Here is a 27068-nt window from a genome sequence, read left to right as displayed (position 1 = left end):
CGGAGCTGAGCCCCGAAAGTGGCAGCAGAGCGTGGCCAAGTGCCCACATACACAAACACACACGTACACGCACTGGGAGGAAGATGGAGAGGCTATAAATACGCAGGGTAATGAGAGTGTGGTGTCGCTGTCATCCTCATGCTCTGTCGCCCGTGGCCACACCATCTCTTTCTCCTGACTGTCGCATCTCACTACGTGCACAAAGACGCGTGCACAAACAAAACACAGACATGAAGGATTATGTGCTCAGGTAGCTCTGCAATTAAAGTATTAGCTACAGAAGCTTTTGCAGGCTGTAATATCTCAGTTTGTGAAGGTGTTATATTATGTGATTTAAAGGTCCAGTGTGTAGGATTTAGGAGTATCTATTGGCAGAAATAGTATGTAATATCCAAGACAATATTTTCATTAGTTTAACACCTGAAAATAAGAATTACTGTGTTTTGATTACCTTTGAATACGCAGTTAATCTATGTAATGAGAGTGTTTTACGGAGTCTGCTGTGTTGTTCAGAAGCCCAGAATGTACAAATCAAACGGTCAAAGTTCAGCGTCCCTAGCGGATGATTCCATGTGATTTTGGTGACACCCAGATTTTACCTTGACCATCATTTGCACACAGATTGGACAGGCTTAATATGTGTCCAATACAGAAGTGCTTCATTCACCAGAGATGATAAAATGTACTTTGTAAATTTAATGTCAACATGCACGCTGGATGTTGAAATTGTTTGTGCTATAGACACTGATCGTGAATGACCTAATTTTGATTAAATGTGCTGTGGTTGTCAGTGTTCATCGGATTATTTTTTTAAAAATTTTTATAATCTTGGAAGGCTCCTAAAAGTGTGAAATGAACAATGTTCGCCATTCTTGGTCCTGTTTGTTCATTTGGTGATCGTCACGTAGGCCAGATGGTCGCACTGAGTGTGATCAGCTCACAATGAACACCTTTTCTTGGAGCATTGAGTGTGTTTGGTACCGAAAGGTTGTCTATGCATGGATGATGAATTCCTGTCTGAAAGCATGCTGGTGGTTTTCCATTTCATGATCAGAACTGATTTTATGCCCATGTAAGTAAAATGTGTTTGTTTTTTTATTTTGGCTGAGCAAATTAATTTGTGTAAAGCATAGCACATTTCCAGCATTGTTTAATAACAGTAGAGGAAACAGTGTATGCAGCACCACTGGTGGTAGTTTATTCTAGGAATCTGGTAGCATTGCGATTTAATCAGTTTGAGATTAACAAGATTTGACAAAGCTCACAGCCTAAAAAAGCACAAACCCTCGAAAAAAAGGCTTGTTGTGTCCCCAGAGGGCACTTTGATTCCCTCTATCCTCCTGCCAGCTCACTTCATGCCTTGCTCAGCTCTCATTGATGTGAAAATCGTTTTACAGATACAGGAATATCAATGTGTGTGTCTATGCGTGTGCCGGTTTGCTTGCTCCACACACCTGCTCATTTGTGCGTGTGCCTATGTGCAAATCCTCGTGGTTTTTTTTTTATTATTTTATTTTAATGCTTTATCCGTCCCTGTCCGTTGGACCTCCTGTCTGAACTGCATCTGAGCACCGGTGCAGGCGGGACATATCACCTAGATGAAAGGAACGGGGGTCTTTTTTATGTACACAGCAAATTTAAATTGTATGAGCTTGTTATTGTGCTGTGACTTACCTTTGGAAGGCTAATTGAAAATCTCGCTGAATATGTGGTTTGGTTGCAATGGACATGAAGAAACCCATCTCTGAGGCATAATTTATTTTTTGACTGACACTGTTTAACACTTTATAACTTAAGGGGGGCAAAATATGGATAGATATTGTTAATTAAATGAATTCATCCGAAGTTTATGCCACCAATTATTTGTAGTGATTCCGTTGTCCCCTCAGTCTTCCTCATTTCATTACTGTAACTGTTTCATAATGTGATGAGCTCAGTCTTGCTTGATGAAGACATCTATGGAAATCATCACTCTCACAAAAGACAGATCGAGCCCCCAGAGAAAGATGTGGGTGGATGTGTGGGACTGCTGTATCAATTCTCTCGCGCTACCAATCTCATCTCGCATGGCCTCATTTTTTTGCTGTGGAGCATCAGAAATTCACCATAACCCAACCAATGGTGCCAGAAAAAGAGTCTAAAATCACTCTACAGCCCCTGCATGGCCTGAGTTCACCACAGACCAAAGCCTGCGTATCCATGACAACGCTAAGATGGGATCCACTCTTAGCCATTGACTCCTCTCAGTCAGCGCTGAGTGCTGAGGGAGGAAGTGGAGATAAGGAGAGATTCAATTCAATTTGCTCTGAACGGCTGCTTGCCCCTCATGTAAATGGAATAAGTAGGTTACACTCTGAGCTGCACAGGAGTGAAGCACAGAGACGTAAAAAAGGAAGGGCGAGAATTATGTTGTCATGGTTAAGTCCCCTTTTGGTCCTCAGAGATGTGATGATAACTCTGGTGCTTGGGTTCTTTTTTTCCTTTTAATTTCATGTCATTTCAAGTTATTTTGCCCCATGAATCCTCAGGAAGAAAGAAATTGCACCTCCTTCCTCCCGAGTCTCTTCTAACAAAAATGCCCCCTATGTTATCAATACCATTATTTTGCATTTCTCTGGCTTAAAAACTCTGCCCGGTGCAACCTCTTAAAGACAGGACTGTCAGCCAATGATTAATGCGATTTTTTTTTTAAAAAAGTGTTATGTAGGGACCTTAATTGCATCGCGAATACCACGTTAACGCTGACAGTCGTAGTTCAAATGTAAGCTTCTAAAATGTAGTTTTTGGCGAGAAACTTTACAGTTGTCTAAATGAATACGTTTTTGCTTTGAAGCGATTATCTTTTAACGTTCTTCATATCAAAGAATGTCATTTTAAAGATTGTTTCATAAATGTGAATAATTTAATCTGTGCTCATGCAAAGGTAGTGTAATGAAGGATTTACTAACTTTAAAACAGTTCAGTTTTTAAAAAATATATATTTTTAAAATGTCTTTGTTTATCTTGCACGAAAGGGGAAGTAAATCACAACAAAAAAAACAAAATCGACATCAACAAAAACATCTGTATCTTCTAACAGCCAAAGTGTTATGTTAAACATTGGTATCAACCAGGAATTAATTTTAGAAGCTATAGCAGGCTGAAATGTGTACAAAGATTGAGTGGAGCGCACACATGCTGTTCACCTGCCCCTGAACACCTGTATGTGGAAGCTGTAGGCTCATTTTATGGCAGTTCCTAATGTTACCTAAGGAGCAGGGAGCAGGTGCGTTCGTTCTGGGATTTCTTTCCCAGTCATGTTGACCCAACTCTTCTTAAATCAATAGCCATTTCCATCTGCCTCTTGTTAGTCAGACAGAAATAATCTCTTATGTACACTCCTGTGCTTCTGCTGCTGGACACTTTTTACATAAAGGTGGTGCTCTTCTGTCTCAGTCAGGAATATATTGTTTGGTAGACATATACCTTATAATATTCTGCCATATTAGATGTAATTAAGGTGTTATGAGGGTACATATAGAAAGAATAGAAGTGGCCAATGTTAAACAGCTCCTCTGAGATCCAACAGTAAGCTGAGCTGAAATGTATATGAAAGTCTTTTAGAAGACACCTAAAAATAACGATATAGCCAAACATTGTTTTCCACATAGGGGAGTAAAAAACTCTACCTCTTTTGACCTCTGTGTTTGGTCCGACCAAAATCCCTCCCAACACCGAAACAATCTCCTCCACAAACCCCTGCTCTCCATCGCCTTTGATCCCCGGGATCAAGCTATGTTCCCTGGGCATGGTTTGTCAGATGATCTGCTTCTGTTTTTAGTCCGCCAAGCTGGCTTTGGGTACACAGACAGCTTTCAGTGGACTCAGTGGGGAGCTGCTAAATGAATAAATGTAACACATTCTCCCACAAATATGTACCCTGACTTCCCCGTGAAAGACGTGACAGAGGCAGAATTTTAAAACTGTGAGACCATATTTGGTAAGCAAACGTCTGCTTGTGCGTCACTGTTTATTTAGCTCAGTTTAGGATTAAATATCAAACAAATTATAAGACACACAAGTCTGCTGTAAAATAACGGTTGAGCATTTCCATTATTTTATTTGCTTTTAAAATTATCCAAAAAAGTCATTTCTTGAGAGTACCAAATAGGAATGGCAAACACTCTTTATCAGCTAATCTGTGAAATTTCATAGCAGGGCAGGCAGAGGTTATTTTCTGGGAGCTCAGTTCCATCAGTGTGTGGTTTCCTTATCTGAGCTTTAATCGCAGTGATCTTGAGGCATTTTACAGGTGAAGTTGGAGCTCATCTTTCTGTGTCTCCGTGTAGGTGGAGGAGGTGGTGGATGTCGGGTCCTTTGCTGAAGAGGACATCCACATACCCAGCATCTACGTCCACAGGATCATCCAGGGAGCCAGCTATGAAAAAAGGATTGAGGTACAAAACCAGGCCTCGCACAGCTTTGACCCTTTGAAACCTGAGCAAAATGGCTTGATTTCTTCTAAAAACATGTGAAAAAGGCAATGAGCAACTTAACAAGAAATGGCCCAAAATTTGGCAAGAAATAAGGAGAAAGTTACAAAAAAAATTACTTGAAAAGAAGCCCCAAAAAATGTAATATGATTTTAAATATACAAGTATAAGAATTATAAATACAGTTTTTTTATTTTTCTCTTTTTTTTGTTAACATCTAAAAGCACCCTCCTCTTTAGGTAGTTTTCTTGTTTCCTTTTACTAATATCTTGCAATTCACATGGCATTTCTTGCCAAGTTGCTCGTCATGTTTTTGAAAGAAATGAAACCGATTTTCTCAAGTTTCAGAGGCTTAAATGCTTGTGAAAGGTCTCTGAATGCAGCACAAGAAAATTGTTGTTGATTCAGGTGTTAAAGGATTAGTAAATGAAGAGATTATATGTACACATCCTTTCTCTATATAGTTTCTAAATTATGTCATTATGTGGAAGTCACTTTACTGAAAATCTTTCAACAATTGATTCAATTAATTTAAAAAAAAAAAAAGAATCCTATAACAATTGAGGGTGAAATTAGAGCCTTAGTTTTGCAGAATTTTGCATTTCCATTATTGTTCAGAAACACACATACTCGCTGTAATCCGTATGTGTCCTTGTACTCATCCAGAAATAGCCTTCCAACATGCTGTCATCCTGTTCCTCATATATCTCTGTATAATTCCAGAAACGCACAGTAAAGAAAAGCCAAGAAGAGAAGCCCAAACCAAAGAAAGACTCAGACATTGTTCGGGAACGGATCATTCGCCGGGCTGCTCTGGAGTTTGAGGATGGGATGTATGGTATCCTTTGTAAAAGAATACAAGCTGTGAGCAAAGTGCAAAATCACATATTGCCTTTGTTTTGACACAAGTAAAAGCAGGAGTTGGTCGGTCGCCACAGAGAAAGAGAAAGCTGTGCCTTCCTTTCTTTTCATCACACTTTATGAATAATTGTAGCCTTTGCACCAGTTGATTGCACTGACAAATTATGCGCATACTTTTTTTGTCAGCATTTCACATTTACATGTTATTGTGATAGCATTCGTTCTTTCTCATGAAAGCAGCCTTCGTTTTTGAGTGGCTCGATCTGTGATTAACAACTCAGTGATATTTGGACTTATTCACAATCCCCTATAATTCAGCATGACATGTTTGGTATCTTGGCAGTATTAAGACTTTATAGTTCTGTGGGTTTGAGCATTGTACACAAAACAAATCTTTCAAATGCATTTACACAACTCGACTGTTCGGAGGAGCACAGCAAACTTTCCAATGTGGTTGATAGGTTTATGGTAGTTTCTATTGAAATAACTGTTAACATGATACTATATTTTAATCTTCAACTTAAAGGGACAGTTCACTGTAAAATATAAATACACTGTACACTTGGAGTAATGCTGAAGATAATTTGCCAATATGTTTCACTATTACGTACATGTTAGCTAACTAGATCACCTCACCGTTATAGATAAGTGCCACAGTGTGATTTAAAGCTAGCTAGCACTCATGATTGCACAATGGTTCATGGGCAACAGTTAGCCTATCATTAATGTTAGTGTAAATTAAACAGGTATATTATGAATAGACTGATTTATCTCAGCTAATAATGTTGAATTTATTATAACTTTTAAAAAAAAAAGGAAAATGCAGGTTTTGAATATGGACTGATAATAAAGGAACTTGGTGGCATAGTTACTAGCAGAGCTAGCTAATGTTACAACTCAGCCGAGGAGGACGGCAATAATGTTCACATCTCGAGCATTAGCCTCTTCCTTCTGCATGTAATGCGCTAGGTGAGTGTAGTTTGCTAGAGAGAAAGTAGTTTCTAAATGAAAGGTCTGTTGCTACTGTGGATTATCTTGAGTATCTTGAAAAGAGACATTGCTGTTGACTTTTTCAAATGTACATTTTGGTGCTATAAGCATCACCAGCTGAGTGCCATCTAGCTCCATTATATATTCACGAGAAGGCAGACATCTCTACAGCAGATATCTCCAACATTCGGCAACTCACAATCTAAAATAATGAACTGCACTACAGGTAAGAGAAAAAGTATGTATTTTTGAATTTAGGGTGAACTGTCTCCTCAGTACCTGAGTTATATTGCAGGATTTCAAATTTAACAGCTACTATCTTTAACAAAGAGCCCATCAGCCAACCTTGGTATTGGTATTCCCATGCTGGCTAGCAACTTCATAAAGCCAGACATCACTGTACACCTCCAAAGTGAAAATGGAATTTTGGGACTGGTAAGACGCCTACAAAGAGCTTTCCTCCCACTCAGGCTTCGGTGCTTTTATTCTCAACTAAACAAGATAATGAGCAGCAGCAGCATATTTTCTGTCCTGTGTGTAGACGGTCGTTTCAAGCAGCAGTAAACGTTTTTAAACTGAATTGGGCTCTGAGCATGTAGCAAGATGAATAGCCACTCATTTGAGTGGTATCATTGCTGGCTTGGGCCCTCAGTCGAAAAAGTGCTGGATTTGTTAGGTAACAGATTGTGGCAGTTTGACACTTTCCCATACATTTTTCTTTCTCACAATCATTATTTGCTGGCTGAGCTTTTCAACAAAGGCTGCTGCTGCTGCTGCTGCTCTGGAGTGACTTTCCAATCAGTTGTGTTGACAGGAGAATGTAGGTGCCTATGCTAATGCTTTATTTGTCAACATTTCTTTTAATTAAGAGTGCCAGTTTTAAAGAGATACTGCTGTCTGCTATCCTCCTCGCGTCTCCTCTCCTCTCCTTTCCTCTCCTCTCCTCTCCTCTCCTCTCCTCTCCTCTCGTCGCGTCTCCTCTCCTCTCGTCGCGTCTCCTCTCCTCTCGTCGCGTCTCCTCTCCTCTCCTCTCCTCTCCTCTCCTCACATCTCCTCTCCTCGCGTCTCCTCTCCTCTCCTCTCCTCTCCTCTCCTCTCCTCTCCTCTCAGTAGGATTGCTCCCTTTGTTGAGCACAGAGAAAATCAATGTCTCATCAGATCACAGAAATGTGATTGTGTCTGTCCTCCCTTGAAAGATCATGGCCCATGAGGCACTTGTGAGTGTATGTGTGGCTGCCCACCTCTGCACACTTTCTTGTGTATTTTCATCTCTCTCTGTATAGGGCCCCTACCCCACTGAGGAGGATGTGGATGCAGACCTGATTAACGCTGGTGAGGATCATCTAAATCAATACACCCAAGGATTTATCTTCATGTAAAATTTTAAATAATGTGGAAATCTTGGATGGATTAAAAGAGCTTTTCCCAGTGTCCTAAATTATAAACACTCTCACATGAATGCTTAATACGATATATTCTCCATAAAGTTTTTAAAGTTTTTCAATCAATTCTTTGTAGATGCACATTTTTTTTAATTCATCCATTCATAAATTTTTTGCGTTTTTCATCCATGAATTTCTGTAAACTGTTCTGCTTCTTTTTAGAAAAGTGTTGTTAACTTTGCTTTGATATATAAATCCCAATATTATGTTTTAAAAAAGAAAAAAAATATATATGTACAGTATGTATCTCAAATATGTAACCTCTCTTCTTTAGGGAAGGAGACTGTCACGGTTCTCCCTGGCGCTGCCTATTTCTCCAGTGATGAGTCATTTGCCATGATCCGAGGGTAAGGCCATAACACATGAGCTCTGAAAACTTATTTGCTGACTCAAAGTTAGATATGCTTGGCTTTTCTGGATTTACATATAGACAAGATATTAATGCTTAAAACTGTCAGTCACTTCTTTGAACTTTGTGGTCCAGTTTATGCAAAAAAAGAAAACAAAAAAACAACAACAAAATATACTATATGTGGCCTGCCACAGATTATTGGTTAATCAAGCAGTATAGCTTTGTACACTTTTTTATAATTTTCTCACCAAATTTCTCCTCAATTTAACATTTATTCATCTGAGGCATTACCCAGCTGAAAATATGTGATTTGACCACAGGACATAGAAACTGGATATTAACAAATAGCTACTATCACCAGTACAACTAGACAGCAGCCTGGCCAATATTCCCAAGGTCCCTGGTTCTTATTGATTTGCCAGCTGTCTGAGATTGCCCACCCGCACACCCTGCAGCATCAGTTCTGTTTGTCCACCCAGTGGAAATCCAATAGTGCTCATAAATAGTGTTGTCCAGTCACACTGACGGAGACCAAACGGAACCGTGTCTGTCTGTGTTAGCATCTGTGTGTGTCTGTGTGTCACTGAGAAAGAATAACGCAACACATGGTGGATTGTGAGCCATGTTGCCTCAAACACCAGTTGAGCTACATGGGATTACATTTAGACATGTGCGTCTTTCTTACAAACCTTAATCACATCTTAGTCTTTGTATGTGTGTTTCCTCACATCTGCTATGTATGTGAACAGAAGCAATAAGGGAATTTAGATAGTTAGGATTTTACTGTCTGCAGCAGTGCCATACATCCTGGTTTTAATCTATCTAACTACAAGCATCCTAGCAATGCTCCTACCTGCTCTAGAGGGGTTGCTTGATACCTCACTTTAAATCCTTAAACAGGGAAAGGAACTGATTTCTTAATCAAGAGATGAAATAACTAGCTTACCCACAGAATTAGACTTCAATTTATTCTGCTAATACAGCATTTTAATGTGGCAGCTGGAGCAGATAAGACCTCAGCACCAAACAGAAACAAAATATGCAAAATACAAATTACATTTCAGAAACAAAGCTTTGGTAAGAAGATACAGTAGTTTAAAAATGAATAAATGTGCAAGCTTTTTACTTATGACAAGTTCTGCTATGAAGAAAACAGCAGAGATGGGAACAGGATTATTATTGTGAAGACATTTGTTGTTAGAATCTACCCTATCATTAAGTATTTGCGTTTGTGTTGTGTGTCTTGTCACAAACAAACAGAGGCAATGTGGCACAAATATATGCATTTTTCTTGTGAGTGGACTTCATGAGTGGGTTCATGAGTTGAACTGACTCTGAAGTTGACAGCTGTCTTCTTCTATTGTGTCATTCTCTTTAGGGGTCACATCAACCTGACAATGCTGGGAGCCATGCAGGTGTCAAAACATGGAGACCTAGCCAACTGGATGATCCCAGTAAGTTTGTTTTGATGACACACATCGAAAATTCATGCTTTCTGCTTTATCTGCTGTAGGTCAACACACCACCATTACTGCAATAAGCGAGCTTCAAATGCTGCTTTGTGAGGCTTATAATAGTCTTTGTTTTTGAGTTTGTATCAGAGATGTGTCCACTCTCTGGTAATAATCATTCTCTGGCTTGAGGCACTGCTGTATTGGTTTATGGGATATTTTACTGATAAATGTGTCGTCCTTGAATCTACATAATTTTATGATTTTGTTCTTAGTCCTTTTATGTCACACTGCTGACTCTCACAGGTCAGTAACTCTGAATGTTTCAGTAATGTATAATACTTGATATTTTCTTAGATTATACCGCTTAGAACATTTTAAGATTTATTTATTGTCACTCAATAATGCAGTTGACTTGAGGCTTCGCAATCAACCTTAAAAAAGCTTAAGCTTTGTAAACATGTCCATATGGTGTTTTTTTTAATTTATTTTTAAAATATGCTGCAAGACTCGGAGACAAGGTTTATTAGCAAGACGTGTTATCTGATGGATAACAGTCAATCTGCAGGTTCATGTTTCCTGTAATTGGTCAGGTTTCCAACACTGTTGAGAGTGATGGGCAGAGTTTAAAGTTAGCAGGTGTGCTCAAGCTGCAAGTAAGCAACTGGTGGTGTTAAAGGTGTGGGTTCATTTGCATATATTTATAGTTTCACGCATACTTAATTAGGCAATTACATCCAAGTTATTTTAAGGCATAAGGGGATTTTTTCATGGAAAAAACTTCAACACAGATGAGTTTTTTGGGATGTTAATCACTACTTACAGAGGACCTTAGGTGGAAATTTGAAACAGTTCCCTTATGTTCATTAGTGATTAATCTGCTTATTTGTGCATCCATCAATCAATAATTTCTTTGTCTTGTGCAATTAAACAAGGTACAACTGTGGTGAAATGTGAATCCAGCAGCTCCTTTAACTTGTGCAATGTAATTTAGTCATTTTTTTGTCTTCTTAGGTTGTTGGCTGCTGCTTTATAGTTACTATAATTTATGGTTTCTAGTTTCTAGTAATTTATAGTTTATAGTTACTTTATAGTACTTTATAGTTTATGTTTCCAGATAGTTCTAGTAATCAATTGTTTTCGGTTGTGGAGAGATTTAACTGTTATCACGCACATCCTGATCTTGACAACTGTATTGTTGGTCCACGAGATATTTCTAACACAAGACTGGTTAAAAATCTAAAGTTGCGTCTTTAAATTGCTTGTTTTGTCTGATGATCAGTCCAAAAACCAAAGATTTTTAGTTTGGCAGTATTTTATTTAGACAGTTAAGACCTTGTTTATGCTTGGTGGCTTTCAGCATTTCTCATAGAAAGAGATGTCTTGGTTAAAACCAATACTGCCTTCAAATGAAGTTGTGTTCACCATGAGAGTCCATATGAACGCCCCTCTTTTGTGGTATTCACAATCTCAGGAGTGGAAATTTTCTAAAAGCTCAGAGTTCATGAGTTGTTTGCCATTGAAGTTCATTTTTCCTATTCAAATATTTGAATATGTCTGAGGAAGATGTTACTCCAAACAGCAACATCTTTTTCCCTCTGTCATTATGCCTGTGCATTCCTGAATTACCTTACCCGAGGCATGTCCAAAGCCCGGCGAGGAGGCCAGTTGTGGCCCTTCAACCAATTTTGAATAGCCTCGGCTTGACTTTCAAAATATACAATGTGTGGCCTGCCACATATTATTGGTTAATCAAGCAGATATAGCTTTGCATTTTTCCCTTCACCTCATAGTGGCAGGACTATCACACAGTTCGTAGACATGCATCAAGTGGGAATTATGCAGGCGGAACTGACAGTGAAAAAGAAAATGGAGCAGTAAAAGTAGCAGACATGGCCACAGCAAAGAGGCATAAATTCAACAGTGAGGAGTGCTGCTTTCAGGAGCATTAAAAGTGCAGTCTTTTTTTCACTGCACAATGAAACAATTGCATTTGTTTCCGTTGTTTAGATTTTTTTAAATAACCCATTTGATGCTAGAAGCAGCTAGCCCTCAGGTATTTTTCACATTATCCAATCTGGCTCCTATTTTAAAAAGTTTGGACATTCCTGCATTACCCTCTCTCTTTCTTGCTAAATTGTTCACATGGTGGCTACTTTTGTCATCCATGTTGCTGTAACTTAGCAGCAGTCTTCTCACAACTTGACCGCTTGAACATCAAGTATATATTGTGTACACATCTTCCAAGTCGTAACCACAAGCTCACAAATTCCATTAGAAAGCAGCACGATTCACAAAGGTGCAGCCTTGGTTTTTGTTATTCAAGAACACAGAAATATGCTTGTCAGGGGATCGAGGGGGTTGGGGCAGTTTGTGAGCGCAACAATTTTAATTGATTGCCAACATTATTGTGAGATTTTTTCATCAGGTCAATTGGTCTTAAGACCACAGCAGCCACATTTGTCCTCTGTGATTACTAAGGTTAAGAACCCATTAAAAGACTGTTCACAATGTGGGAGGGCTCACCCAGAAATGCCCCCTGGCAAGCAGCTGTTTTCTGCTTGACTGAAGTGCACATGCAAGGTTGCTTTGGCCAGTGCATAATTTTGTAGATGCACCTCCTCTAAGCGGCAGAGTGAATACAGAGTGTCGAAAATGTTTACATGTAGAGAACAAAACACAAAAAATTAAATATGATAAATGTAAGGCAGCACTATTCACAAGAATACTGTTTTTGATGGTGATCTCTTAATGTGGCAGCGTTATTTCCTCTTAACTCTCCAGTTGTGCTTGTTTGTCTGTGGTTATTGCTAATTAACTGGTGCTTGATTAAACATATTAAACACGGATATTGAAGGCCTGCAGTGAAGCTGTTATTCAAAGGGAGGTAGGTTTATCTTGTTTGGCCACTCTTGTGTTGGACAGTTTGAACAGCAAAAATAATGCAGCAACACTGACACAAATACTGCTGTCCTCACCTACACATTCAATCTTCATTATCCCCTCTTTTGAAAGGATTGATGAAGAGAATTATATTTCCCACCTTCTGGGATAATGAAAATTATTCACTATCCAAAGATGGCTACATAGCGTGAAATTGGAAATGTTTTACGTAGGAGTCGGGGATGCAGTACTCTCAGCGTGATTATGTTGATTTTGAACGCTTTAAATATGCAAAATGCAGATGAACATTTTCCAGTTGAGGGCTCTGAAATGCTTTTACATCTCCACTCAGCCTGAAACATCTGGAAAAACAATAGATGGAGAGAATGGGGTAATAGAATAAAGGATGGCATTGTGGATTTAGTGTGCTATTTTATCATTTTCGCCGCCGGAGCTTTATCAAGCTGTCCTGAACGCAGGGGTCTTGTAAACACTGATGTTTCCTGTCATAAGTACATCCTTACAGATTTCTAACAGTCAGCCACACACTGTTTTTAAAGTGGAACCAAATTTGACTTTTATTGATTTTGACTGCCTGAGCAGCATTACTTTTCAGAGTTTTGAGTGTACAAATATTGTAAATGAAGCAAAACTGAACATATTTAAGTTGACCAAACTAATAAAGATATACCCGGTCAACTCAATTACAGCTGGGTATTTTATAAAACAGAATTCAGTTCGATAGGTGTTGACTTTTAAGAGAAGTGCTAGATCAGAAATATATTCCAAAACCCTGGAGGCTCAGTATAAATGCAACTTAAGTGCTACAACTGCTCGAGGTACTTATTATTAAAATGCCGTTACTAGCTCAGGTGCTCATGATAAGGCCTGATGGCAGCTTCAATGAAGAAGCTGCTTAAGAGCATAGTGCTTTTTAAGAATTTCACTCGCTTTCCTGTTGTATTATAAACAGATTTACCTGGACATAATTGCCAATTTATCATCAGTAAACCCTTTGAAAACATTAGTGTCCTGTTCGGTATTCAGGTGCGTTTTACAACCATTTAAACCATTGAAATCCAAGCAAATGGGTTAGGTGTCTCTAAAATACTTGGGAAACAGACAATGACGAAATGTGTAAAAGATACCCTATAATTTGTAAAATAAATAGGAAAAGATGACAAGAAAATTAGAGGGCAGATATATATATATATATATATATATATATATATATATATATATATATATATATATATATATATATATATATATATATATATATTTTTTTTTTTTAAAGGTGTTCTTAGTTATTAGTTGTAGCACAAAGTTCTCAGTGTCTGCACATTTTTACATGTTTAGTTTTTGTTCTCCCATATATGCTGCTAGTGTAGATTACATTGCATTCACAAGTTACACACTGTAAATAGTTATGTTTCCCAGTTACTTTGTGTCCATTGTCTTCCTGTCAGTCCCGTCTCTCCCTCTGATTCTTGTCATTAGTTGTCTGGGTAACGAAGGCTTGTAGCAGGCAGTCGCTATGTTATTAAATAGAGAGCCATTTGTATCAGACAGCGGAGATTGTCAGAGAATTTGTGGGGGAGAGAAAGGAAGCCAGTTGGTAAGTGGGAACACTTGGATTGTGAAGGGGGTCATTTTCTGTGGTGTTTCTGCCACTGACTAGAAAGTGAACACTTGTGCATCACGAGGACATCGTATTCTGTTGTCATGGCAACATAAAAAAGAATGCAAGCAAACCCCTAAGCCTAGTAAGACGAATTCAATTGTGTTAGTCAAAGTATAGGTTTCCCATGATGCTTTTCTCATTCATTTGTGCCATGGCAGCATATTTTGGAGAACCAATCTCACTGTATGTCATTAAATAATCAGCTTTTTAATCAGTCCTTTTGACTGATAATTAGGGTGGCCCTGAGAGTCAACACACTACAAATAGACAAAACACATGCAAAAGAAGAAACATCTTCACCAACCATCTTCACCGACAATTTGTGCAGCACTTACAAACATTCATCAACTTGACGACACACAAAAATATCAATTTGACGACACAAAAACATTAATTTGACGACAAAGGAGCAGCATTTAGAAAAAACACTGCAAGAGGTTCACAACACAATGGAAAGTGTTTCCAAAGGACACTAAAAAGTGATGCACATGAGCAACAGGCTAACCCCAAGTTAACTACAGATCTGCAATAATAATGTTAAATGTTAAATAATGTTAACAATGTTAAAATGAGCCAAAACATTTACAATTTAGGTGATTTTCCAACACCACTGACAGATAGCCAACTTCAATAACTTCTGTTCAAATGTATTTAATAGAATAAAACCCCTTGAGATGTGCCTTCTCATTTTTGAGAGTCCAAACTTCATAAACCGAAACCATTACAATAGCAAGTGTGTCCCTGCCATGCGCGTCACATTTTAGCATCCACTGAAACAGTTCCCTTTGTGTTGTAAGCTTCTTGCTGTGCTTTTTCCAAATGCTGTGCATGTATTGTGAAATTGATGTTTTCATGCACCATTAAGTTGATGTTTTCCGCCGTTGTCAAATTTATGTTTTTGCGTGTCAGTGAGCTGAATGTTTGTGTGTGTCTTTGTGGTGATGTTTTCATGTGTCGTCAAGTTGATGTCTTCGCATGTGCCTAAGTTGATGTTTTTGTGTATAAAGTTTTTTTGTGTGTTGTCAAGTTGTTCTCTTCTGACGTTGAGTTTAAATGTGTCCTCAAATTTATATTTTTGTGTGTCATCAAGTTGTTGTTTTCGTGTGTCTTCATTTTGATGTTTTCTTGTGACATCAAATGTTTTTGCATGTTGTGAAATTGATGTTTTGGTGTGCTGTCAAGTTGACATTTTTGCATGTTGTCATTTTGATGTTTTGAGTGTCGTCATGTGGATGTTTTTGTGTGTCGTCATGTGGATGTTTTTGTGTGTCGTCAGATTGATGTATTCATGTGTCGTCAGTTGTTCGTTTGTCCTCAAGTTGATGTTTTGGTGTTGTCGTGTTGATGTTTTTGTTTGTTGTCAAATTCATGTTTTTTTGTGTTGTCATATTGTTTGTGTGTCATCAAGTTGATGTTTTTGTGTCGTCATGTTGGTGAAATGTGTGTTGGTAAAGTGATGTTCTTGTATGCAGCGCATTGAGCTCTCACAGCCTCCATAGATAATGGATAAAATGGCAACAGAATTTGAATTTTCTAAATGTTTCTTCTTCAGATAGAGGACATAGGCACCGTATGCACAGATTTCTTTGAAAGAAGAATGGCAGACTTTGAATTGTTACACCTGTTGCCCTGTTTTCCCAGACAGATAGAGCAACAGTGTTCTATATACAGGAAACCACAGTATTAAAGCATTTTACTGTTGTTTCATGCTCACTCTTATAAAAGTCTGTTCAGGACTTTTATCTGTGTAGGATGGACTCTGTCATTGTGTCTCTGCTTCCATGTTATGATAGGTGTCATCTTAGGAGAGCTTTAACTTGAAAAGTCTTATGTTATCTGGGTTCTGCACCTCTAATACTGCCTTCTGCAGTCCCCCACATTATCTCTCACTTTTAAAGCCATTATATGAATGGATGTTCTTTAACGCCTATTTAATTAGCATATGTGTAGGCTACTGTATATCTGCCTCCGGCAAGGATTCATTTCAAAGACAGTTCAATAAGCCAATGAAAGTAAAATGGATGTATCGAGGGAAAAAAAAAGTAACATCAGTGTCAACGAGTTTTCTCATTACTGGTGCTAATGTGAAGCAGTGAAATAAAGAACTAGAAAAAAAACATGGAAGTGCCTTTGTAGTAACAGTATTTTGCACATTTGAATAGAATTAGGTCTTCTGTAAAACATTATGCAACAATACAGCAGTTCTCCCTAAACAGCATGTATGAATATTTCCCTATGATTGCATGTCAGCAGTCGCTGCAACTTAGAGGGGAGATGTCTCACAGGGTATCTTTATCTTTTTGTGTGTTTTAGCTAATGAAATGTGTCTAGATACACACTTTCAGGTGTTCAAGTGCCCCCGCAGTGCCGAGATTTCAGCAGGCAAAATGGACACAATCAGAGCAGTGAGGAAATTAAAAACCTGTGGGGCTTCAGTCAGACCAACAAGGTTAATAATCATCAAAGCTGTGTTAATTAAATAGCTAAATTGCCCAGGCGACTTAGACAGAGGATATTTCTTTCTGTGTGTATTGTTCTGACAATCTATTAGTTCCGTTTAAGTGCCTTCCTACAAGTTCTGCTGGTTGAAGCCTTACGCTACAGCAACCACTATATTCCATAGTTTCCTCGAAGTATCCATTGGGCAGAATAGTCTATTTTTTTCAATCAGTCAATCAATCAGACTTTATTTGTAAGCACTTTTCATACAAACAAAACTGTAACACAAAGTGTGTCATACAATAAAACCAGATCCTCCCCCACACACCCCTTCCCCTTCACACACACACATACACATACACACACACACACACACACACACACACACACACACACACAAAAGCACACTAGCACACAAATACAAATACAAGATAAGCAAGACTTTGTAATTGATTAAAGCATTGAAGTAGGAAAACTCATTAAAACCAGGAACTAAAGAAAAGCTACCATAAGTGATGAAGCACCAGAGGCAGGATAAAACTTCTAGATAGAAAAATAATAACTAAATAATAGTTATTATGAATAAATAATAGTAATAATTAACAAATAATAGTAATAACAAATAAACAAGATACTCTAAACAGTAGGTAAATGAAAGAATAACAGCACAAAGTATAATATTAGATAAATGTTAAAAACAGTAAAATTATATATCATCCAGTAAAACAGACTAAAATGTATAAATAGTCGATGAATAAATAAATGTTTATAGTTCAATTAAAAGCCAATCTACAAAGGTAGGTCTTGAGTTTTTTAATTTGCTGGGATGCCTCCAATATTAAAAGGCAAGTAATCAAGAAAGATCTGATTATTGGCACAGTTGCAGGTGAGCAGCTTCACAGAAGCCTAGCAACCAAACCTAGTCAGACAAAACAAGTCTCACAGACAGCCAGACCGGCCAAAAGTTAAGGGTTGATTGGATTTAATGAAATCCAATCAACCCTTAACTTAATAGTGAGCAGGATGAAATAGGTTATTGGCTTTTATAGGTTATCAAACCATTTCATGATTTTTTTTCCTCATCAAACAGATCATGATAAGACTTTTCCTATAAAGAACAGCTTGGATCAAAGCAGCCTCAGATAAGCATATGCAAAGCTGTAAATCAAAGACGGGCAAATGACAATCCTCCCAGCAATATAGGTCATGGACAATACTCTGTGAGCCACAGAGCCCACACCTGTCTGTCTCCACAGCAATGCTGTTCTGTATTTCTTTATATTACAAGGTCATAAGCATTAGTGAGACATTTGACAGCGTGTATTTACAGGCTGAATTGTTGTTCCTGTGTGCTTGGCTGTTGCCACCGCAAAGCAATACAGGAACTGTGGTTGCATCATTTCATTTCAGAGCTTGCATTCATTCAAAAATTAATGGCCTATAACAATTCCACTCACTTGATGCTTGCATTTTTAGTTGCCAAAAAGACATAGCCAATTCATTTTTTATAGTAAATGGCGGTTCCAGCAGAAATTTCATTGCCACTACAGCACAACACGATCACTTTGTAATTTCCTTCAAACACTTGTTATTGTTTTGACTCTTTTATTGATCATAACCAGACTTGGGGTTCAACGCGGATGTTTAATTTTAAAAGCAGATGCCCTCTTTGATTAACTGCAGCCTAGTAGCAGGGTGGAGTGCATTAGCAGCTGTAAATCCAGACCTGCTACTATCAGGTCAGACAGTTTTATTCCCCGAGGGCTTCTGCACACACCACCTAGCCCTTTGCCTGTCTCAAAGTGCATTAACATTGATCATATGAAAAAGGACACAGTTTCCTCTTTGCGTATCATCTTAAGATACATTTTGTGTTGAAAGAAAAACAGAAAGGAAAAACGGTGGAGTGATTTTGTTTGAAGGTTAAAAGTCACTAAGGATACTATTTTGACACCCCCCCCCCGGGGTTGTTTTATTTGAGGAAGTTATGTTTGGTCACTCCCAGTTGGCATTCTGGAAGATAATACAATGAAGTATATGAAATTAAATGCAGCCTCTCCCATATTCTCAGTCTATGCTTTCTACCTACTTCCTCTACCCCCACCTCCCCTCTCCCAGCCCTCCTTCCGCTCTCTGTTGATATCTTCTCTGCCCAGCTGGCCTCCCCGGAGGCAGACAGTATCCCTACCACACTTGGCATATATATCCTCTGGTTATCGAGCAGAGAGCAAAGCAGGCTCTTCACATGATTGATGAGCAAATGGGATTTTAATTCAGTTACTCAGCCGTCACCCTGTGGCCATATCTGCATGTCAGCCTTCCTTATTTGGAAACCTTCTTTATTGGGAACAATGAGGGTATGGAAGACAATTTTTCACCCGGCTGGCAGCTGTGTTGCTGTGATGATCTTTCAAATTGCTTATCTTTAGAAAAGTATTTTGGCTCCATTTTTTAAATGAAATCTCACTGTGATTTTATTTAAAGTTTTGATGAAAACATGTATTTATTTTATTTACCCATTGAATTGTAACTAGACAAAGCTTTTGTGCACTGTGTATCTACACAGGAACATTCAGACATGTTTTAAAGCCCCATTTTAAGCATATTATCTATGCAACTCATTTAGAAGATGAAGAAAAGTGAACAGTGGCTGTTGTTTTGAAGGGATGCCTCTTGAAGCTTTAGTACAGATGCTTTGCTGCTTGCACTGTGCTCTGCTCACATTTCTGCCTAAATAAGACACAGTAGTCCCTAGATATTTTAAACTGTGGGATATAATCATATTTTTCAACACTTATGATGTCATTGGTGCAATGCTATAACTGTCTACTAGTGACACAAACCTTAAGCAGTTGGTAGCTAAGAGTTAGTGCTGTTAATCAGGTTTACACACCCAGTTATTTTCTTTGAATATGCAGCTATGGACGCCTTTTATAGAGAGGGTCTAATCATAGTTTCAAGATAGTTGTTATATTGGCACTAAATTGATCTCTATGCTGAGTAGTGGAGTTCCTTTTTCTGCTGAATGTTAGTGCGACCATTTAAGATGCAGTGTTAAGGATTTAGGGGGATATATTTGAAGATATGGTATATTCAGATCTATGTATTCATTACTGTACAATGACGTGAAACTAAGAATTTTTGTGTTTTTGTTATCTAATGCTGTGTTCAAAGAACGAGTGACACAGCAGATGGCTACAAGTCATTTCAGTGGAGGCCTGTGACATGAAGCTGCAAAGTGACGGCTGACAGTTGGCGTTGGTGACAGATGTGACGCACCACAAACTACTTTTTTCAGTGCTCCAATGATTCATTGAAGCACCAACTAATCATAGGTGACGCTATGCTAGCTTCATGTGTATTGTGGTCCACAAAGGGATGCAATAAGGGGGTAAAAAGCTATGTCAAAATAGGGCTCAGGCATTAAACAAAAGCATAGATAATTTTTTGGCCAAATAAAAACTAATGATATTTAGTCAAGGTGCTTTATGGACAGTAGCACACGCAGATAAGCCTGTGACGATGTAAGTATGTTAACAAGCGCTCAAACAACACTTCAACAGCAACTCTGTGATAATGCAGTTGGTCAAGCTGTTGCTATAATGCTTGTAGTGTTAACACAGCATCAGAGTGAGCTGTTTTTATCTACATACAGAGCAGGTCTTCTCCCACAGAGTCTGTGATGTTGTTAGTATCCCAGAATGGACAAACTGAACACTCATTAAATTTACATGCACAGTTTAGTCAAGCTACAGTTACAGCTCTATTAGACCATTTAATCGAACTACTGTCCTTGTCCCAGTATACATGCAACGGGGGGAGAATCGATTTATTGATGGAAGTATTTGCGAATCCACCACGTTAGGTGGTGATATGTTCCCTTTCAGCTAGTTGCTATAAACCTATATTTATACATCATTACTGTTTATTCACAATAATTTTGGGGTAGAAAACCGCCGTGTCATGGACATATAATCAAACAGCACTGAGCAGACTCTGCCTTTATTGATTAGTTTTAAGCCACCTTAAAAAAATCAATATCACTTTAAGTATACACTATAATTACAATATTTTCACCACTTTACTTGCCGTAAGACAGCCCTTACCAATGGGGATTTGAAGCCGTTATATCAAAAACACCAGACTCTCTCCCTCTACATATATATATATCATTGTGCACTGTGAAGACACAAGCTGTATTCACAAATATCCAGAAAAGTCATCTCCAATGCAACAGTCACAGGAAATAATCTGCTCAAAATTGATCGTAATTGCTAATCTTATAAAAACTTCCTGCAGTTAGGCATTTCGGTTAATTGTACAATTTATCAGTTGTTCTCTACTGTTATTGTTATAAATTCCATATAATAAGAAATATCCCACAAATATGTCATCAGTTTACTCAATGATAATAAAGAAGTCCCTGCAGGATACCGGTTGAAAACCAGTGTACACAGTTCAGCCAAATACTAGGTTTTAACCAAGTCTTGTAGTAAAATCATGTAAACGTGCGGAGAGGCTCTAGATAGAGCCATTTGTGTTTTTGTGTTGGTCACTGTAGTTCTACACACTTGTCACGTGAGAAAGTTTCAGTTGGTATCAATCTGCAACCTCACTGGTAGATTCCACTAAATTCTACAGACTAGACCTCAAATACTTTAGACCAGTGGTACTTAAATGAGGTCCGAGGGCCCTCAGGGGTCCTTGAGGGTGTTTCAGAAGGTCCCCAGAAAAATGGAGAATTTTTATTACCATGATTTAATTTACTATAGAAGGTATCATTTCAAAGGTTTCAAAGGTTTCATTTCCCACAGTTATCTCCCCAGCTGTAGTTTTAAGATAAAATTCAGGTCATAATCAAATCTAACATCCAAAATCTTTTCATACGGAGGTCACTGGAGCAAAATCATATCAGATGGGGATTCGTAAGCTAATATGTATCAATTTAGACACAAAAAAGGTTGAAAACCAATACCTTTGAATGCAAGAATCAAGAGTTTTGATGACATTACCCCTGAAAGTAAAGGTTTGGTCAACCCAATTATAAAAAGCTAATTTTTTTCTTTTTCCACCAGTGGTATCTACCAATGCAGATAGCTTTGGTTTAATTTGCTCAGGTTTTAAGATATCTGTCCTTGACATTTCTGTCGGTGCCCCATTACAAAGGGAGTGAATTTAATTTTGCTGGTGGCATTCACAGCATTGAAAAATGACATTTAATAACTTAACTTACAGCAACACGTGTTTGTAGAAACAGCCTAGCTGCTATTTTGTATAATTTGAAGTTCATGCTGCCAGCATTTTCTATTGGAGCTAATTTCCAACTTTCTACCAGAGAAATGGTCCCTATTAAAAGTTGTGCTAAACTTTGCAATGCAGGGTTTTTTTTCTAGCTTTTTATGGTCACCTTCCTTTTCACTAATGAATATGTGATTTAGATTTGAAATTGTTTACACTTAAGTGCTCCATTTTTATGTTTCATTAGCTACCTGTGTCACCGCCTCCTTTGTCAATTAAACTGAAAAGTGAAAGTAACCCACAGAAATAATGACATTAAATGACTAAAATAGGACCCAATTTGGAAAAATAAACAATTTTCTTTGAAAATACTAGAGGTTTTGGCAGAGGGTTGGATGCCACCAGTGCATCTTACAGGCTATTGGAAAACCTTTGTGGTGTTGCCACTGTAACCCCCCTACATATTTCTAAGGCTGAAGATCCATTCTTATCTCTTCCTCCTGCTCTCTGTCTCAGTCTGTGAAGTTTTTTCAGGGTCTTACTAATGCAAGAATGAAATTATTCATACAAAGCAGAAAGTATTAGCAGATATACCTGCACTGAAGACACAAAGCCACATGGCAGCTTTGTAAACTTTTATATATTTTTGATGGAAGAGGAGTTGTTTTTAGGAGAGCTATCTGCAGAGAAAATGTGTTGTTGTCATTTCGTTCCACCTTTCTAAATAAATGTGTTTGTTTACTGTGATTTTGTAATTTTATTTGCTCAGCACTGAACTTTATGCTCATTTTAAGGTAATAGTTAATAAAAGTTTAAGTTTAGATTGTTTTATGTGGTGTTGTTTTGTTAATTCAAAGATAAATGAACTAAACCTCGATCAATTTTAATCTTCCATATTTAGGGTAAGATGGTAAAGGGAATGGGAGGAGCTATGGATTTGGTGGCTAGCGCTGGAACCAAGGTCGTGGTCACCATGGAGCACTCTGCTAAGGTTTGTGTGTGTGTGTATGTGTATAAGAGTGAGTATGAGCTTTTAACATGTCTGTTTTAACCAATATTGTCTTCACAAATGATCCCAAAAGACTCATTTCCTTTCTTGGGGATCCAGGTTGAAATTAAATTGGCAATTTTTATTTTCCCATGTTGCTAGCGTCACTCGTGTACCTTGTATCTGCTTCCTGCAATAATGAGTGTGAGTGTTATGACTGATTAAGGATAATTCTGTTAATGGATTACTTAATGCCTCTTTACCAGAGAGTGCTAGCTCATCCTGATGAGGTTTTGCACACAAACCTTCTCCTGTTTGTCCGTCTTCGGCTAATTTAGAATACAAGTCTAAGATTTGACTCACTGTACTGGGAACAGCTGATTATTTAGACCAGTGTTGCTACTAGGCATTAATAACCCCACAGGGCTCTGACAATAGCAGGAGGCAATCCGTCTGAATCGGTTTACTTTTAGAAAGTCCAAACTGATATGATGCAAGGGGAACGTAATATTCTGCATTCACAGAAGCATGCTGTTTTTTTGCTAATGGGAGCCTGTCTGGCGTCCAGCTATATTCCAGATGGTGCAGCAGGTGAGCATAAATTTACTGCCCTGAAGTCTGCTTTCATTCATGATGGGGAAGGGGGGGAGTGTGTGATGTATGATGTGTGCTTCTCAGCCAGTGTTAGAGGCATTTGGATGTGTGACGCCCTTTCTTTAAGATGACTGGCGGGGAAACTGAGACAGACTCACATGGAATATGTGCTGTTATGTCCTTTGGGTAAAGGATGCGGAAAGAAAACCAGCTGCATCCCTGGATATATTAGAACTGAAGCTGCATCCCTGAGTGTTAACACACAGTCTGAAGGTGACTGACCTGTAGTTACTTTTAACCAACCAACCTTTGTCTTTCAGGGAGGAAAACACAAGATATTGGACAAATGCAGCCTGCCTTTAACAGGAAAGCAGTGTGTGGATCGCATCATCACAGAAAAGGTGCGTTTTTTCCTGTTTGATTTATGTATATACAGTGTATATATAATTTATGCAAATGTGTCCTTATAATATAAATTTAGTGGATGGGTTGTTGCATGCATGAGCGGATGGATGAGCCATTAGTCATGAACTTAGGCTGCTTACTCATAGGTGCTCCATAGAAGGTGGCAATGAGTAAGCTATGGTTGGGCGACACTCATGGCCTGTAAAAGGATTTTTTGAAAATAGTTGATTTGGAATTATTGTAACAGACATTTTTTGGGGCATATTGTGCACATGGGTGGATACCTACAGGGTTTCCCACAAAGTCATTAATTGGTTGCAAGCTGCTACTATTAAAACATCTGCTCCACAAAAAGATTTTTTAGCGCTACATAAACTTATATACCTTGTGGTTATTCATTGCACCACACTCTCAGGGCACTGTGCTTACTGTTGTCACCAATAAAGCATGTGAACACCAGGGGCATTGAAATTGAAATGTAACTGTTCATTGTGCTGGGTCTAAAAGTTTGTATTCACTCTCTCTGCACTCTGCTTCTCCTCTCATCCATTGATCTGATCAGCTCTAATGGGATCAGCGGTTCATTTAGCCACGCCACAACACAAATTGCTGCTGTGGGAGAAAAATTTGACCTGTGACTTTTTAGGATCATCCTTTGCCAGTCTTGCATAAACAGACCTATCTCTGTACTTGTTCTAGTGATGTGCCAGAGCTAAAGAAAAGTCTGGCTGAATCCATAATTCTGTACTAAAGGTAAAAAACACCCCGAGTTGTTTGTGTTTCTTTAAATCCCAATCTTCTTGGGTGGCGCTGAACCCAGGATGCAGTGATGATGCGCTTGCAAAATAGTGTCGGGAGGGAACTTATTTCGGTAAAACATTTGCACATGGGGAGGTAAGCCCTGGTTTTTTAATGGCTAAATTCCTGCACCACAGAAAACATGAAAACACATTTTAGCATGTACATTACTAACTGGAAGGTTGTTGTTCTTTCACAGTAGCACTAAGACAACGTGTGGAGATATGTCTGACTATGCAAGATTGGTTTTATGTAGCAACTGGGATTTTGAAAATGTTAACATGCAGATAACGGAAGGAAAGGAGAATTCTGTCCTGAATAGACAGTCAATGGCAAGCTTAAATGGATGTGTTAACCAGTTATATTCTTGTTAAACATGAATACACTGCACACCCATCTATTGCTTATTCAGGTTTAAAAGATAAAACTGGTTGAGCCTATACATATGTAGTACTTTGATTATGCAGTAATTATTAATCACTTAAAAACATATTAGAACATTATGCCTCGATATAGAAATGTAGGTCGTAGTCTGTCTTACTTTTCAATTAAAAATCTTGGTTAATTTGTTTTTAGTTCAGGGGTGGCAGTTCACTTTGCCAACTTTTTTTCAGTCAGGAGTAATTTACTGAGACCAAAATGTAATAAGTTGACTATGGCAGTCAGTGGGTTTGCATTCCTATTTTATCATAGTTCCCTGAATACGTCAACAATAAGAGACACACACAGAAAATAACAATGGAGCACCAATGACACATTGCATCTTTATCTCTTAATTACATCTCCCTCATACACACGTTTGAAAACAAAGACACTGTAGCTGATCCATTGGTATGATGCAACACAGTGCCACAGGAAGATGGAAATTACATTTATTCAATTAACACTAATTCAATAAGCTGATTTCGGTAAAGAGGCATCTTATTGATTTTGATCTGGTTAGTTAATTTTCATGGTAGGGTTGGGTTTCCTTTTATCACGTATTCCATTGATACGTCCATCACTGCCTTAGGCCGCTGCTTCTAATGTTGTTGATATTTGCGCCACGATCTGTAGCTGTAGGTTTTGGACTGTCTTGAATATTTTTTAAAAACCTCTGAATGCAACCAACATGCCTGTCTTTAAGGTGGAAGACTCCAGTCTGGTTTATGTTAGAGGACTTGACATGTTTGATTGACAAGAATTACTTCTTTTTCTTTTAAAGGAAAAAAAATGTTTCTTGACATTTTCATTTTGTGTTGCGCACCTGGAGAATTTTGTTATTTTGCGAGAAATGTCATAGTGACTCGATCCCTGGCTCCTCCAGTCAACATGTTGAAGTATCCTTGGGTAAGATACTGAACCTCAAATTGCTCCCAATGCTGCATCATCTGAGGGTTTCATGCATGCGAGTTGAAAACAGGCTGGCAGGTGGGGGTGGTGGTTGCCATTTTTAAAAGTTGCACCACAGGGTGTACACTCGGAAATCTTACTGCTCCATCTCCCGTGGAAAGCTTATGGAGCTTAGCCCGAGGGCAAATCTCTGTCGTCTTCATTTGTGCATGAAGAGCTCTGTTTCTGCTCTGTTTTTGAATTTCATCAGCTCCCCACAGTTTGAGTTCTGCGTGGTGTGACGGAGGGAAGCAAAAAACATTTGGATACAGAACCCATTTACAATATATTGTCGTACTTGGTAGCACATATGGTGAAGAGGGGAAAAGTCTGAGAATGAGTCTAGCTGCAGAGGAGCATGACTATTATCTTATCATTCACACCCCTCTAAGGTTATCAATCCAGCCAAATGGTAATTTAATGACCAACAGTCAAGTTACAGGTAATGCTTATCTTGTCAGAATAGTGCTTAAGGTTGGCGACGAGTAGATTTTTCTTTTTAAAGAGGACGTAAGCAGACAGGAGGTGAAATGGAAGGTTGGAAAAAATGAAGGAAAGTGAAGATGGAGGTTAGAGGGCAGTCAGTGGGAATAGGGGAAGTATAAAAGAGGAGGCATAAATTCTGATTAGGTTAAAAAAAAAGGTGGAGGTTAAAAAAAAAAATTCAGAGACGTTCCAGTAGCTTGTAGAGCTTAGTGCTGATGCTGTTATTATGTCCTCTTGTACTTAGGTTCCCTGTAACCCTCGGGTGGTTACTGCCTTTGGAGCTTGTTCATTGAAAACATGACCTGTCAGGGGCAAAGTCAGATAGTGCGTCCATGCCTCCTTTTTTTTACCGTCTGATCTTTTCAGCTCGACTGGCTTTTGTTGTGATTGTGCAACATTTCTCAGTGAGCAGATTTCTGTCAATATTTATAAAGGTTAAAGCTCTTTCTATTGCCCTGCTAGCACATGTACCACCTCCTCCTCTTCGCCTTCCTCATTTCATCTCCTGCTGTTTTCTCTCCCTCTATATCCGTTAGTTCTCTCTTCTTTTATTGTGTCCCAGCTTTTTACTTCCTTTGTAGTGACACAGATTCTTACATTCTATCATTCACAAC

The 27068-nt window shown here is 38.4% G+C and overlaps 1 protein-coding gene across 1 annotated transcript in view; it reads left to right on the top strand.

Moving 5' to 3' along the window:
• oxct1a (3-oxoacid CoA transferase 1a) overlaps positions 1-27068 on the top strand; it is a 58179-nt gene that overhangs the window by 21197 nt on the left and 9914 nt on the right. The window contains exons 8-15 of the mRNA XM_042488990.2: positions 4329-4436; positions 5196-5310; positions 6664-6758; positions 7607-7655; positions 8040-8112; positions 9496-9571; positions 22714-22803; positions 23715-23795. Of these exons, the coding sequence (XP_042344924.2) occupies positions 4329-4436; positions 5196-5310; positions 6664-6758; positions 7607-7655; positions 8040-8112; positions 9496-9571; positions 22714-22803; positions 23715-23795 (687 nt within the window). The remainder of the gene's footprint in view (positions 1-4328; positions 4437-5195; positions 5311-6663; positions 6759-7606; positions 7656-8039; positions 8113-9495; positions 9572-22713; positions 22804-23714; positions 23796-27068) is intronic.

This window comes from Plectropomus leopardus, chromosome 4 (genome assembly GCF_026936395.1).
Source record: "Plectropomus leopardus strain MGB_pleo_1.0 chromosome 4, ASM2693639v1, whole genome shotgun sequence".
NCBI lineage: Eukaryota > Metazoa > Chordata > Actinopteri > Perciformes > Serranidae > Plectropomus > Plectropomus leopardus.
The sequence above is the reverse complement of the archived record's forward strand: the minus strand, read 5'-3'. Positions and strand labels throughout refer to the sequence as shown.